The sequence below is a fragment of the Coregonus clupeaformis genome, chromosome 11 (genome assembly GCF_020615455.1).
Source record: "Coregonus clupeaformis isolate EN_2021a chromosome 11, ASM2061545v1, whole genome shotgun sequence".
NCBI lineage: Eukaryota > Metazoa > Chordata > Actinopteri > Salmoniformes > Salmonidae > Coregonus > Coregonus clupeaformis.
The window spans coordinates 31,208,086-31,223,284 of NC_059202.1; the positions used below are offsets into that span (position 1 = coordinate 31,208,086).

A 15,199-nucleotide genomic window follows, 5' to 3' on the forward strand; every position below is an offset into this window, starting at 1 on the left:
TACGGACGTAGCCAGCTGATTGGCCCAGCCTGCGGTGAGTCGTAGAAGCTCAGACAGAAAGTGCAGCCCCTCCCTCAGTGGCTAAACCAACAAACCCTCAGTGGAGAAACTGGAGTAGAATGGAGAATGCCTCAAAGCTCTGCAGATGACAATCACACAGACACACACACAATAACAATGCCTGTCATCTTATAGAGGGGGAGGCTGGAAATGCATACACATTTATATAGAAACATTTGAATTTGACATCTTTGGTGGCATTGAGCATAATACAACAATCACAGAATACCATAAATACCAGATGAATGTATTGCATTGAATGTATTGATGGTTTCAACTGCAGCGCCCGCAACTTGAAGTAGATGAGAAACTTGAAGTAGATGAGATCATATGTTTGAAGCATGAAAGATAATTAAAATGTACGGTAAATCCCCAACTGCACACACACACACAAACAAACACACACACACACACACAAATTATGCATGCAGGTCTATGACACAAACACACACAACCTCCATAAGTATAAGTGTATACAGTACAGTAGAAACAACCATTGCCAATAGCTACCAAGCCAAGGGCTATGGCTCCTAACTGGGTCAAGATAACAAACAATAGCTCACATTGTTCAGGAAAGGTCAGTGCTGCTCTGAACATTCTAGCCTGTTCAGCATTCCAGCAGGCCTGCTATCTAACAGTCAGCCAACAGCCTGCTCATTTGATGAACAATTGAAATTCCAGTTGTTTTTGGTCAGTTTGTATAGTCTGGTGAGTGACAGGACAATGGGAAAACACTCATCTGGACACCAATTTTGGGGACAATTTAGATTAGACTCCTTTTTTTTGTTCCTTCTGTTGAGTTATTTAAGTCCTTGTAAAAAAGGAAACCCCAAACAGCTGTACCTGTATATTAATAGACAGAGACATGCATGAGGCCAAGGAGATTATTGATGCAGTCTGCCACCCTGAGGTCATATGATGACATTACAGTTAACAATATCCAACCATAAGGATTTTGTTATATTTCATACAGCCAGGCAGGCAGAATAAGATAGAAATGTATTTATTATTGATCAGATACAGTAGTATGTGGTGATATAGGCTTCAACATGCCACTGACGCTAAACAACCCTCATGTGCTGGCAGGTTTTGCTAGTTTTAATGTCTATGGTTTTATGTCATACTAATGTCGTCATAATGCACGCGCAAACACGACCGTAACTTTATAAATATGTTTCTCCATTTTTTTTATCAATACTTTGTCACCACCAAGTGAGACACCCAACTGTTCCTCAAATTGGTCGAGCGTGTGACCACCGGGGGTTCATGACCCGATGGGGCAGCAGCCAGACACATTTTGAAGCAGTAAGTCAAACATACCTTTTTGAAAATGTGCACGGAGAAAGTTCTGCGCGGGATGGGCTACAAATTGGGGGTGACAATCGGCGAGGGAAGCTACTCCAAAGTCAAACTGGCCAGCTCCCAGAAACACAATTCTGAGGTATCCATAAAAATTGTGGAGCGCAAAAAGGCTCCTCACGACTTTGTCCACAAGTCTCTACCCAGGGAGCTGACACTTCTGAGGGGAGTGAGACATGACAATATTGTCCATGTGCACGAATTCATCGAGGTTTGCAACGGCCGACTATACATCGTAATGGAAGCGGCAACAACCGACCTTCTCCAAAAAATCCAAGAGGTCAATTCCATCCTGTCTTGTTTTGTACGCTTTGTACAAAATAATAAAATGCAGGACGACAGGATATTTATAAACGTAGCTCTTTATTAACTAGCTATAACGTGCATGTCCATGTGTCTCTGGCCATGATCATCTTAGAATGACCTCACCACCTGGGTGGTCTTAACCAATCATTGCACAGTATGATGCATCCAATTACAATTCAGTATGGTGACACATATGAATATTACATCCCCCTTCTTTTAAAAAAAAGAAAAAATATGTGGAACAATAAAGCGTTTCTTTTGAATATATGCTCTGTAGTTTGAACTCGAGGTAAGTAACCATTTAAACTGCACCAACTGCATCAACATAACAGACAAACAATGATTCAGCATATTGTTATTTTTAGAACAAATATTTCTCAGCAACTCAGCTTTTCACTGTAGCAATGACATCTCAACATATCAAACAAATACAATACCAAAGCATTTCAAGTTAACTTTCAATAACAAGTTTACAGTCTGGAAACTCTTTTAGGGCAGCGATCCGCCTACACCCTTTGACATTTCACAGGTCTAGGACAGCTCTAGGCTTGACCTCTCTTCCTGACCTTGTGTGATATGAAGCTGAGCATGCTTCTGTGTCAGTCAACAGTTCTTGTGGTGTTGCAGGTAAGTATGGTGTATGTTGTGTTGTGTCTGTGTTTAGTCCATCCCGTTCTCTTTCAGGGGAACAGTTCATCTCGTCAGTGTGTTGTTCTTTTGTGTTCAGTAGGTGACGACGATTGCGGCGGTACACCGCTCCTTCTGCGGTGCGAACGTGATATGAACGTTCAGTGTCAGCTGGTTGGATGACGACTGCTGGCTTCCAGTAGCCATGCTCCTGGATTCTAACTGACTCTCCGTCGTTCAGTGGTGGCAGTGGTCTGGCTGACCTGTCGTAGTATCGCTTTTGCTGTTGCTGTCTCTGTGCACGTTTTGCATGCACTTCCTTGTAGCTGACGACCTCAGGTTGCAGCTGCTGGTTGGTGCTGGGGAGGATTGAGCGAAGTCTGCGGCTCATCAACAGCTGGGCTGGTGATTTGAAGTTGTCAACTGGAGTGTTGCGGTATTCAAGGAGACTGAGGTAGGGGTCTCTCTTGTCTGCTTTTGCTTTGTCCATGAGTGATTTAGCGATCTGCACAGATTTTTCAGCAAGGCCATTACTTTGAGGGTAATGTGGGCTTGTGGTGACGTGTGTGAACTCCCATGCTTTTGTGAAGGATTCAAACTCATTTGATTTGTAACAGGGCCCATTGTCAGATATTAAAGTCTCTACAATGCCATGCCTGGCAAAGGCTGCTTTCAGCTTGTGTATCACAGCTGCAGATGTGGTGCTGTGAAGCTTGTCGAGTTCGAAGTATCTGCTGTAGTAGTCCACTGTTATAATGTAGTCCTCGTTGTTCCACGTGAACAGATCGGTTGCCACGACCTGCCAGGGGTCGGTCTGGGATACGGTGAGGTAACATTGGCTCTTTGGTGTTCGAGGGGCGTCGTTCAAGACAGGTGGGGCATTTACCAACCATGTCCTCTATTTGTTTGCACATTCCGGGCCAAAACAAAATGTCCCGTGCTCTCTGTTTGCACTTTTCCATGCCCATGTGTCCAGCATGGATCTTTGTCAAAATCTCTTCTCTGAGACTGGTAGGAATGATGATTTTCTCTCCTTTGAAAATGATTCCGTTGATCTGTGATAGTTCGTCACGATGGTTCCAGAACTCTGAGACGCTCTGAGGGCATTTTCTCCTCTCCTCAGGCCATCCTGACTGTATGACTTTCCTCAGCTGTGTGAGTTGTGTGTCTTTTTCTGTTTCTGCTCGGATCTCCTTCAGTTTTGTGTCACTAACTGGTAAGTTGCTGTACACAGTGTGCACCTGCATGTCCATGCCTTCACTGAGGCTGCTGTCCTTGTAGGTAAGAAACTTCCTGGAGAGTGTGTCTGCGACAGGGATGTCTTTGCCTGGACGGTGAGTGATTGTGAAGTCGTATTTTTGTAGTTGAAGGATCATTCTCTGTAGCCTTGGCGGGGCTGCGGCTAACGGTTTCCTCATGATTGACTCGAGGGGCTTGTGGTCTGATTCCACAATGACTTGTCGTCCATAGACATACTGATGGAAACGCTTACATCCGAACAGAATGGCGTACAGCTCCTTTTCGATTTGAGCGTAGTTGATTTCACAGTCTGTGAGAGATTTGGAAGCGTAGCCGATGGGTTTTCCTTCTTGCAGTAGCACTGCCCCTAGTCCATACTTTGTCGCGTCCACCTGGAGTCTGAGCTCTTTGTTGGGGTCGTAGTAGGCAAGGATTGGTCCTGGTTCTCTCGTGATCAAGTCTTTCACTTTCTGGAAAGCGATGTCGTGTTGGTTGTCCCAGAGGAACTCACTGGACTGCTTTAGCAGCTGACGCAGGGGTGCATTAGCATTGGAGAGGCTGGGTGCGAACTTGGCTAAGTAGTTGACCATGCCAAGCACTGTTTCCAGCTCTGCGCGGTTCTTTGGTGGCTCCATTTCCTTTATGGCTGAGATCTTCTGCGGATCTGGCTTGATTCCATTCGCTGTGAGAAGATGCCCAAGTAGCTGACCTCTGTAGCGCCCGACTGTGCTCTTCTCGGGGTTGAGCCGGACTCCTCTCTCGCGGGACCTTTGCAGCATCGCGCTGAGGTTTCTGTCGTGTTCCTCTTTGGTTCGACCATAGACAAGGATGTCGTCCACAATTGCCACGACTCCGTCGAGGCCTTCGTACACCTCGTCGATCTTTCGCTGAAACTCGTCTTGGGCTGAGATAATCCCAAAAGGCAGGCGACGGAACCTGTAGCGTCCAAACGGTGTGTTGAACGTTGTGAGCTTAGATGACTCTTCTGTGAGCTTGATAGCCCAGTAGCCTGATCTGGCGTCCATGACACTGAAGTAGCGTGCGCCCGCTAGCTTGTGTGTGTGATGCCATCTAGCGTCGGTAAGGGGTAATGGGGGCGTTTGATAGCCTTGTTCAAGTCTCTTGGGTCGAGACATACTCTGAGCTTGCCTGTCCGTGGTTTCTCCACCACCACTAACGCGTTGACCCAATCCGTCGGTTCTGTAACCTTGGTGACGATGTCAGATTGCTCCATGCTCTCCAACTCTTTCTTCAGACGGGCGCGGAGAGCAAGTGGAATCTTTCTCGGTGGGTAGATCACAGGGGTTGCGTCTGGGTTAAGGTGAATGGTACATTCTCCTGGGAATAGTCCTATTCCTGTAAAAACATCAGCAAACTCCTCCATGACATTCTCTATCTCTACTGGTGCTGTCACTGATAAAACTAGCTTGATAAGGTCCATGTCTAAACATGCTTTAAGACCTAGCACTGCAGGTGCTCGAGTGTCAACAACGTAAAAGTCCAACATCATGTCCCTTTCCTTGTATTTGCATTTGAGAGTGCATGTGCCTTTTACTGGGAGCTGTTCACCACCATAACCAGTCAGTCTGCGCGTGGTGGGCTGTAGCTCACACTCAGATGTCAAGCTTCTGTACTTACTCAGAGGAATAATGTTTACTTGTGCACCAGTGTCTAGTTTGAATTTTAGCTCTGTGCCTTGTCTTCCTATCTCAATGTCAGCAAAGGCTTGCTCTGTCTCTGATATCTGACTTTTCTGTGTCACTGAATCAATAAACAGTTCATCAGCATTTGACTCTTTGATTGACATTTCATCTTCACTCACTGTATGTACTGTTTTTCCACGGTAAACTCTGCACACTTTTGCAAAGTGATTCCATTTTCCACATTTAGTACACTGTTTGCCTTTAGCTGGGCAATTCCCCTGTTCGCCATGCACTTTGTATCCACAATATCCACATGTTTTGGGGCGTTTGGAGTCTGTGTCGCTCTGTTTTGGAGTTCTGTCTGTCTCCGTTCTGAAACATGCTCTCTGGGCACTGGAGGTGTGCTTTGATGTCTGCCTGACTGCGTGCACTGCTTGTTCACGTGATGCGCTCATGCTGCCGCCTGAAATGGTTTTCATCTGAACCTGTGCTAGCTCGTGAGATCTGGCTATGTCGATAGCTTTGTCCAGCGTTAACTCTGATCCAACATTCAAAAGTTTCTCTCTCACTCGCGGTGATTGTATTCCAAATACAATACGGTCCCTGACCATCTCATCCTTGTTTGCATAATCACAGTCTTTCGCAAGCAGACGCAGCTCAGTGACAAACTGTTCAAACGATTCACTAGCGCCTTGTACTTTCTCATGGAATTTGTACCTAGCGAAAATTGTATTGGTCTTTGGCAAAACATATGCTTCAAAACGATCGTAGTATGTTTTCAGTACCTTTGATTCAGCCTCGGTAAGTGTCCATGTGTTGTAAATGTCTCTCCCTTTTTCACCGATCCAGAGGAGCAGGTAGCTGCACTTTTCCTCTTCTCCTCTTTCCTTCAGAGGACCCGTGAACATCAGCTCCACATGCTGTTTGAACTTACGCCATGCATCGGGTAGATTTGTAGACCCCCAATCCATTCGAGGTGAAGGAACTCCAGCAAAATCCATCTTTTAGTCCTTTTACTCTGACACCATGTCTTGTTTTGTACGCTTTGTACAAAATAATAAAATGCAGGACGACAGGATATTTATAAACGTAGCTCTTTATTAACTAGCTATAACGTGCATGTCCATGTGTCTCTGGCCATGATCATCTTAGAATGACCTCACCACCTGGGTGGTCTTAACCAATCATTGCACAGTATGATGCATCCAATTACAATTCAGTATGGTGACACATATGAATATTACACATCCCTATGGCCCAAGCCAAGACCATGTTCTTCCAGATTGTCAGTGCTGTGAACTATCTCCATCAAAACAACATTGTCCACCGAGACATGAAATGTGAGAATGTGCTGCTGAATAGGGACAACCAGGTCAAGATCACCGACTTTGGTTTTGGGAGGTTTGCCATGGGCTATCCTGAGCTGAGCAGCACCTACTGGGGTTCTGCGGCCTATGCCCCACCAGAGGTACTGCTCGGAGTCCCATATGACCCCAATAAATATGACGTGTGGAGCCTGGGTGTGATTCTGTATGTCATGGTCACTGGGTGCATGCCGTACGACGATTCCAATGTCCGCAAACTCCCTCGCGCTCAGCGCAAGGCCTTGGTCTACCTGGATGACGTCACAGTGGAAGAGCCATGCCAGCTGTTCATTGCCTATCTGTTGCAGTTCAGCCCTTCTTCCCGCCCGACTATCCAACAGGAGGCAGAGCAGTCTTGGTTGCAATAGGCAAGAGGCCAGGATGTGCGTGATTAAATCATGTGTAGCCTAATTGGAAATCCGACCACTTTCATTTGTTCCCGATTTAGGCTAATAATAGCTATTAGCTGTCAGCTGCTGGACATATTGTAGGTGTATTCATGTACTAATTTATTCAGATGTATTCATTGTTATTTTATCTTTTGAACAATATAAAGCTATAAAGTAGACTGTTTGGAGACAAAAAGCTACAATCAAAAAGTAAAACATTAAATAATTTGTAGGACTGTAGGCCTGCCTACTTTTCTCTGCCATTAGTAATGAAACACATGGAGCAAACATTTTCCAATGATATTTAACCTACCAACTGACCTGTTGAAACAGATAAGTCATATTCCATTGTAACAATATCTGAAGGTTCGTTTACACCTGTAAATCAAAAGGATTTGACCGTTAAATATGCAACTATGCACAAATCTACACAGGCACAGCACTCCCGAAATGCTCAGCTTCAAAATGTCAAGCAGAGAGACGCAGGTCTCTTCTCTTGAACCAAAGACAGCGCGCGGCCTGTGAGCTGAGCGTCAAACAATCGAGGGGGAAAGAAACTGCTTTGGAGAGGCATGACCGGACGGCCGACGCACCGCTCTAAACTGGCGCAGTACAACGCTGCGCTCGCCAAACCACTGGAGTAAAGAGGGGCCTGAGGGAGAATAATCTCTAGGAAAAGAGAAGCGTGGAAAAATGAAGACACACTTCCCTCTGACCAAACTCCCTCCCAGCTGTACTTATCCCAAAGGTGGTCGACAGAATTGAGCACTAAGGGCATCCCGAGGATTTTACGCACGCCTTGCTATTGATGGGACATTTACATTCTGCTGAATTCTAATTCATGCCGTGCTGCTGTACCTACTTGATGGATTGCCAAGATAGAAGAGTTGAGAGAACACAACTGTCATTTTCATGTTATGGCTTTTCCATATAGGCCCACTGTTTGAATTTAAGTAACATCTGATCAATCTTATGTAACTTCAATTGATGATGCATTTGTGAGTGCAATAAATACTTAATCCCTGGTGACCTACAGTGAGGGAAAAAAGTATTTGATCCCCTGCTGATTTTGTATGTTTGCCCACTGACAAAGACATGATCAGTCTATAATTTTAATGGTAACTTTATTTGAACAGTGAGTGACAATAACAACAAAAAAATCCAGAAAAACACATGTCAAAAATGTTATAAATTGATTTGCATTTTAATGAGGGAAATAAGTATTTGACCCCTCTGCAAAACATGACTTAGTACTTGGTGGCAAAACCCTTGTTGGCAATCACAGAGGTCAGACGTTTCGAGGCTGACGTTTGGCAACTCGAACCTTCAGCTCCCTCCACAGATTTTTTATGGGATTAAGGTCTGGAGACTGGCTAGGCCACTCCAGGACCTTAATGTGCTTCTTCTTGAGCCACTCCTTTGTTGCCTTGGCCATGTGTTTTGGGTCATTGTCATGCTGGAATACCCATCCACGACCCATTTTCAATGCCCTGGCTGAGGGAAGGAGGTTCTCACCCAAGATTTGACGGTACATGGCGCCGTCCATCGTCCCTTTGATGCAGTGAAGTTGTCCTGTCCCCTTAGCAGAAAAACACTCCAAAGCATAATGTTTCCACCTCCATGTTTGACGGTGGGGATGGTGTTGTTGGGGTCATAGGCAGCATTCCTCCTCCTCCAAACATGGCGAGTTGAGTTGATGCCAAAGAGCTCGATTTTGGTCTCATCTGACCACAACACTTTCACCCAGTTCTCCTCTGAATCATTCAGATGTTCATTGGTAAACTTCAGACGGCCCTGTTTATGTGCTTTCTTGAGCAGGGGGACCTTGCAGGCACTGCAGGATTTCAGTCCTTCACGGCGTAGTTTTTTACCAATTGTTTTCTTGGTGACTATGGTCCCAGCTGCCTTGAGATCATTGACAAGATCCTCCCATGTAGTTCTGGACTGATTCCTCACCGTTCTCATGATCATTGCAACTCCACGAGGTGAGATCTTGCATGGAGCCCCAGGCCGAGGGAGATTGACAGTTATTTTGTGTTTCTTCCATTTGCGAATAATCACACCAACTGTTGTCACCTTCTCACCAAGCTGCTTGGCGATGGTCTTGTAGCCCATTCCAGCATTGTGTAGGTCTACAATCTTGTCCCTGACATCCTTGGAGAGCTCTTTGGTCTTGGGCATGGTGGAGAGTTTGGAATCTGATTGATTGATTGCTTGCTTCTGTTGACAGGTGTCTTTTATACAGGTAACAAACTGAGATTAGGAGCACTCCCTTTAAGAGTGTGCTCCTAATCTCAGCTCGTTACCTGTATAAAAGACACCTGGGAGGCACAAATCTTTCTGATTGAGAGGGGGTAAAATACTTATTTCCCTCATTAAAATGCAAATCAATTTATAACATTTTTGACATGCGTTTTTCTGGATTTTTTTGTTGTTATTCTGTCTCACTGTTCAAATAAACCTACCATTAAAATTATAGACTGATCATTTCTTTGTCAGTGGGCAAACGTACAAAATCAGCAGGGGATCAAATACTTTTTTCCCCTCACTGTATATGGCTTTGAAAGGTCAGGCCAATAAGCCTGATCATGTTGTTATAAACTACAAGGTGCACTCCAATAGGCCTACAAAAAAATAATTAAAACATTTAAAAAAGTCACCAAGTCATTCAAGTCAATATTACACACTTTATAACAAACAAACCCCTTAATAAAAAGGAAAAGGGGTTAAAATTAGTTTTATTATTATTACTTGACAGAGCAGAGAAAAAAACAAATAGAAACATTTCTTGTACATTTATTTTTAAAGGGTGAGGTGCTATGCGCTAAACAGTACTAGCACCCCTGGTAAAACGGAATGGTGTAGGTTGTCAAACAGCAGCAGGCAGTAGTCAGGACAGCACAGTATGTGAAATTGACATCAAAATTTGTTTAGGATTTTTTGCATTTTAGCTAACCCTAACCCTTTTCCTAACCTTTACCTAATTCTCCTAACCTGCTATGAAAAGTCATTTTTGGCCATTTCTGACATAAGCTGTATTCCTTCTGGCCATAACCCCTGGAACACTGGCCAGGACCCTAACCATCGGCCATCATGGTTCTGAGAGCAGGGCTCCAAGAGATTGACAAACAGGCGAATCTCAAATTACACCCTATATAGTTCAATAATTTTACCCAGAGCTCTATCTTAAGTAGTTCACTATATGGAGAATGTGGTGTTATTAGAGATGCAAGCAAATTAATCTATCTGAAATCTGATCTAGGGGCAGCTATGGAAAAACAAGGTACCAAAATTATAACAACAATGGGTGATCAGACAAATAGCTTGGTGGTTACAGAAAACAACAGGGTTCAAATGAAAATGTATTAATTAAGACTGCACTTTCTGAGGACACACACTGCTATCAAAACTTATCAGGAGAAAGCAGGGACATTTGTAGGAGGAAAAAAAATGAAAAATGTATTTGGCTGCACAAGACATTAAGATACAACCTAAATTCAAAGCATTGTCGTTTGATCATTTCCTTTCAGATTAATTTCTACTAGGCCACTGAACTGTTGTGTAGTTCTGAACCATGTTTTGATACAGAAGCTCGACCTCGTAAGCCCTCATATACTGACACAGCACCGTCTTATTCCGTCTGAGAGGGAGCTTTGTAAGCATGGTGCATATTTCAACAGCTTCTCACCCTCTACTGCACCACCTATAAAAATGCAATACCGCTGGCCTTTCCACCAGATGGGCTAGCTAGCTAGCTAATTAAGGGACGTGACATAACTCATACACTCTCCCTTGTAAAAGAAAACACTAAAAGTATTTAAGTATACCTAGAGACTGCATTTGCCTATAAGAAGAAAAGTAATGCACCACAACCGATGACTAAAAGCAAAATTATTTCATAAGATGACATCCCTTCCCCCTCCTCTTTTGCATTTCAGAAAAAAAGCACATCCTGTCTTTATTTTAACGACGAGGGTTAAAACAGTAGAAAGAAGTGATCCATTTGGGCTCAACCATTTCTTTGGAAGGTTACATAAAAATTAAAATTAAATTCAAGAAGAATAGTCCTCCCACAATGTGTTCCATGTTTGTACATATTAAGTCAGTTACTTCATGTTCTTTTCAGCTTAGAAAACAAGTCTTAAAAAAAAAATTAAACACTAAACTAGCAGATGTAAAACCACCTCAACAGTAACGTTACCTTTCACACACAGACCTCCACGAGTCCAATTCCAAAATAGTAGGGAGCACAATCTCGACACAGGATATGATTTACAGAAAAAAAAGAAAAAATAATCTAACATTCAACCATACAAAATAACCAGACACACTCTAGGCTTCTCCTCAGTTCTGCACCACCGTCGGTTCAAAGAGGAGGCAGTCTGTGTGTGTAGATGTTTTTATTTTTATTATTTAGTTTTTGCAAAGCTGAAGCCATTTTCGTATTCCGTGGATGGTCCTCTAGTCAGTCAGTCAGTCAGTCAGGTGCCACCAGCCTGCCACTGAGGCCAGAGAGAGACCCGGTCCTGGATCTTCTAGGTAGAAGGGGGGGGTGAAGTAAGTATGAAGAGGCATAATTCCCAGTGGATGATGTTAACTGTCCTGTCACCTGCAGAGCCAAGGAGAGCCACAGATACGGCCATGGAGGAAAGGGCAGAGGGGCACCAAAACTGTTTGAGAGAGATTAAGTTCGTGCAACCCCTTTGACTCATGGGATGTAGCTTATCTCAGAGCCCTGTACTGTCCCAGTAACACCAGTACTCCACAATGGAATTGAAGACTCCGGACATCAGAGGAAGAAAGGAAGATGGTGGGTGTTGTTTTTATTTCATAGCTCGAGAGTAGATCATCTGGTGTTGTTTTCCCAAGAGGATTCCATTGTTAAGTTAATCATGAGAATGACTATTATTCAGATTGATATTAAGTGGTGGTGTTATTTCCATGTGTTTGATGTCTGGGAGATGGAGCGGGAGGGAATCATGTCCAGGAGGTACTCTCGCTGGCGCTCCAGGTTGGCTGAGGTGGTGGTCTTGTGGACAGACAGGCTGGGGTTCACATAGGCCATGGTCACACCTGAAGGGAGACAACAAACTCAGCAGTGAGTATACAGGACTGGAACCAGGGACACGTTCATTAGGCCCAAACAGCAGACATCTCAAACACCTTCTACCATCCGTTAGCCTATCTGCAGGCTATACAGCCATACCCTCTACCATCCATTAGCCTGTCTGCAGACTATATAGCAATCCCTTGTACCATCTGTTAGCGTGTCTGCAGACTATACAGCCATACCTTGTACCATCTGTTAGCGTGTCTGCAGGCTATACAGCCATACCCTCTACCATCCATTAGCCTGTCTGCAGGCTATACAGCCATACCCTCTACCATCTGTTAGCCTGTCTGCAGACTATATAGCAATACCTTGTACCATCTGTTAGCGTGTCTGCAGACTATACAGCCATACCTTGTACCATCTGTTAGCGTGTCTGCAGGCTATACAGCCATACCCTCTACCATCCATTAGCCTGTCTGCAGACTATACAGCCATACCCTCTACCATCTGTTAGCCTGTCTGCAGACTATATAGCAATACCTTGTACCATCTGTTAGCGTGTCTGCAGACTATACAGCCATACCTTGTACCATCTGTTAGCGTGTCTGCAGACTATACAGCCATACCTTGTACCATCTGTTAGCGTGTCTGCAGACTATACAGCCATACCCTGTACCATCTGTTAGCGTGTCTGCAGGCTATACAGCCATACCCTGTACCATCTGTTAGCGTGTCTGCAGGCTATACAGCCATACCCTGTACCATCTGTTAGCGTGTCTGCAGACTATACAGCCATACCCTGTACCATCTGTTAGCGTGTCTGCAGACTATACAGCCATACCCTGTACCATCTGTTAGCGTGTCTGCAGGCTATACAGCCATACCCTGTACCATCTGTTAGCGTGTCTGCAGACTATACAGCCATACCTTGTACCATCTGTTAGCGTGTCTGCAGGCTATACAGCCATACCCTGTACCATCTGTTAGCGTGTCTGCAGACTATACAGCCATACCCTGTACCATCTGTTAGCGTGTCTGCAAGCTATACAGCCATACCTTGTACCATCTGTTAGCGTGTCAGCAATAGCAGAATATAAAAGGACACAATACAATTAGTGTTTTATTGGAATGAATGAATTACATTTTAGTCATTTAGCAGACACTCTTATCCAGAGCGACTTACAAAAGCAATTAGGGTTACGTGCCTTGCTCAAGGGCACATACTTTTCACCTAATCAGCTCTGGGATTCGAACTAGCAATCTTTCCGTTACTGGCCCAATGCTTTTAACTGCTAGGCTACCTACTACCCAACCTGTAGAAGGCCCTGATGAATGAAAGGATTCTACATTCTAACAATGAGTCTAACCCACCACCTGGGAATTACACAAGAAAAGGCATGGAGCGAGAGAAGGGGACAGCTAGCTAAAGCTAATTTACATCTCAGACTGACTGTCACCCCATCGAGGTAAAAACGAACCTTCCACAACCTTTAGTGATACCTGTATGTATGTATGTATGTATGTATATATAGAGAGAGACAGAGAGACAGAGAGAGAGAGAGACAGAGAGAGAGAGACAGAGAGACAGAGAGAGACAGAGAGAGAGACAGAGACCACAGTGTGCAGGTGAGGACAGGGTCTTGTCTCGGTCCTGTACAGGTTCATCTACCTGAGTTCCCGGTGGTCTGCTTCCTCCAGGCGTTGGCGTTGGCCGAGGGGTTACTGCTGCCACTGCTGCCCTTTGCGCCCTGCGCCGGGCGCATGGCATGCTTACCTGGCCTGCTCACCAGCGCGGCTGCGGTCACAGCGTTCTGCAGCTGCTGAGAGGACGTGGAGAACGAGTGAGTGACACCGCGAGACCCCACCGCCTGCTGCACACTACGGGACATCTGACCAGAGCTCTGAGAGAGGAGGGAGAAAACAGGAACGTTAGTAATTAACCAATGTGTTCATAGAATCAAAAAGTATGCCACAGTTGTTTTTTTTCAAGGTATCAGAAAATGTACACCAGACATGCTTCCCCTTCCGTATGAGTTAGTAGTGTGTAGCGGTAATGTTGTGTCCCAGTGCTGACCTGCTTGATGGAGGAGTGGTGGCGGGCCATAGGCATGCCTCTATGCTGCTGCTGCTGAAGCTGGAGCTGGGCTCTGGCCTGCTTGTACTGTTGAGACGCCAGCACATGCTGCTGCTGCTCACTCTTCATCCCAGAGGAAGAGGGCGACGTTTTGGAGACGGGAGACGCGGCCTGCTGGAGGATCCGCTGCTCTATCTCCTGCTCCTGCTGCAGGGCCTTGACGAAGGCCGCCTTCAGCCGGTTGGTGTGCTCTGCCTTCAGGGCCTTCTTCAGGTTGGACGACATGCAGTGGTCGCACAGGACGGGGCCGCTCTTCTCCGAGCGCCAGCGCGACGTGAAGTCCGTCTTGCACTGGGCACAGGTGTGCGGCTCCTTGGGGACGGGGGTCACTGACTGACCCGGTTTCTTGCCTGAGAGCGAAATACCGAAAAATGACATGTCAGTATTATGTACCTTGTAGGTCAGTAGTTTTCAAATAGAGCAATGAGTTAGAATGACAAGAACCCATGGCAGCCAACAAAAAACTCACTGTAAGAGATTAGCTATGACTACGTAGTACTACCATAAATACCTTATGCTTGTGCTGATGCAAAAAATCTATATTTTTGAATAAAAGTATAAACCCACCCCGTCCCAGTGTGTCCACCAGGTTCTGCACCACCTCCTCCAGGCCCATCAGGTAGATGAACTCGTTGTTAGCTGCTGACGGCAGGAAGTTGAACTCGGGGGCGGGAGGTTTGGGAGGAGGGATCTCCAACAGTGTCTTCTCCAGCTGCTTACGCAGCGCCAGCTTGGCGGCCGCCTGGCGAGCGGCCGGGGACTCGTTGGCCTGGACCGTGGACACGCCACTGCCCATCCCAGCCTGAGACGTCACAGATAAGCCCTTCTGTGAGCCCTGGGGAACAGACACACACTCACTAGTCAGGATGAAATTAGATGGAGAAGTAGTGCTGTTGGGAGTCCAACACTGTGGGGATGCATTTCTGAAATGTGCTCTTTGGAAGAGGTCTTAATATAAAATGCTGGCCAGTACGTTGGTGTCCTGGCAGTAATGTAGTAATGTGGATAGACTGTGTTTCTGACTG

General features: G+C 45.4%; 3 protein-coding genes across 12 annotated transcripts in view; 1 reads left to right on the forward strand and 2 right to left on the reverse strand.

Annotated features, from left to right (window-relative positions):
• LOC121576767 (yjeF N-terminal domain-containing 3-like) overlaps positions 1-1,484 on the reverse strand; it is an 86,098-nt gene extending 84,614 nt beyond the window's left edge. The window contains exon 1 of the mRNA XM_041890205.1: positions 1,381-1,484. The gene's annotated coding sequence lies outside the window, so the exon portion shown is untranslated. The remainder of the gene's footprint in view (positions 1-1,380) is intronic.
• On the forward strand, positions 1,391-7,111 carry LOC121576768 (testis-specific serine/threonine-protein kinase 6-like). Its single transcript, XM_041890206.1, has 3 exons — positions 1,391-1,713; positions 3,329-3,339; positions 6,497-7,111. Exons 1-3 carry the CDS (start codon positions 1,391-1,393, stop codon positions 6,964-6,966), a joined length of 804 nt encoding a protein of 267 aa, XP_041746140.1. The 3' UTR covers positions 6,967-7,111.
• Positions 7,112-9,708: 2,597 nt separating this feature from the next.
• Positions 9,709-15,199, reverse strand: part of LOC121576769 (transcriptional repressor p66-alpha) — a 45,728-nt gene continuing 40,237 nt past the window's right edge. For all 10 annotated transcript variants that reach the window (XM_041890215.2, XM_041890213.2, XM_041890210.2 and 7 more), the window contains 4 exons: positions 14,742-15,009; positions 14,115-14,524; positions 13,710-13,941; positions 9,709-12,060 (listed from right to left, as the gene is read on the reverse strand). In XM_041890215.2, coding sequence (XP_041746149.1) covers positions 11,921-12,060; positions 13,710-13,941; positions 14,115-14,524; positions 14,742-15,009 — 1,050 coding nt within the window. In that variant the 3' untranslated portion in view covers positions 9,709-11,920. The remainder of the gene's footprint in view (positions 12,061-13,709; positions 13,942-14,114; positions 14,525-14,741; positions 15,010-15,199) is intronic.

Coding starts and splice junctions, on each gene's coding strand:
- LOC121576768 (XM_041890206.1), top strand. CDS start 1,391: ATGTGCACGGAGAAAGTTCTGCGCGGGATGGGCTACAAATTGGGGGTG.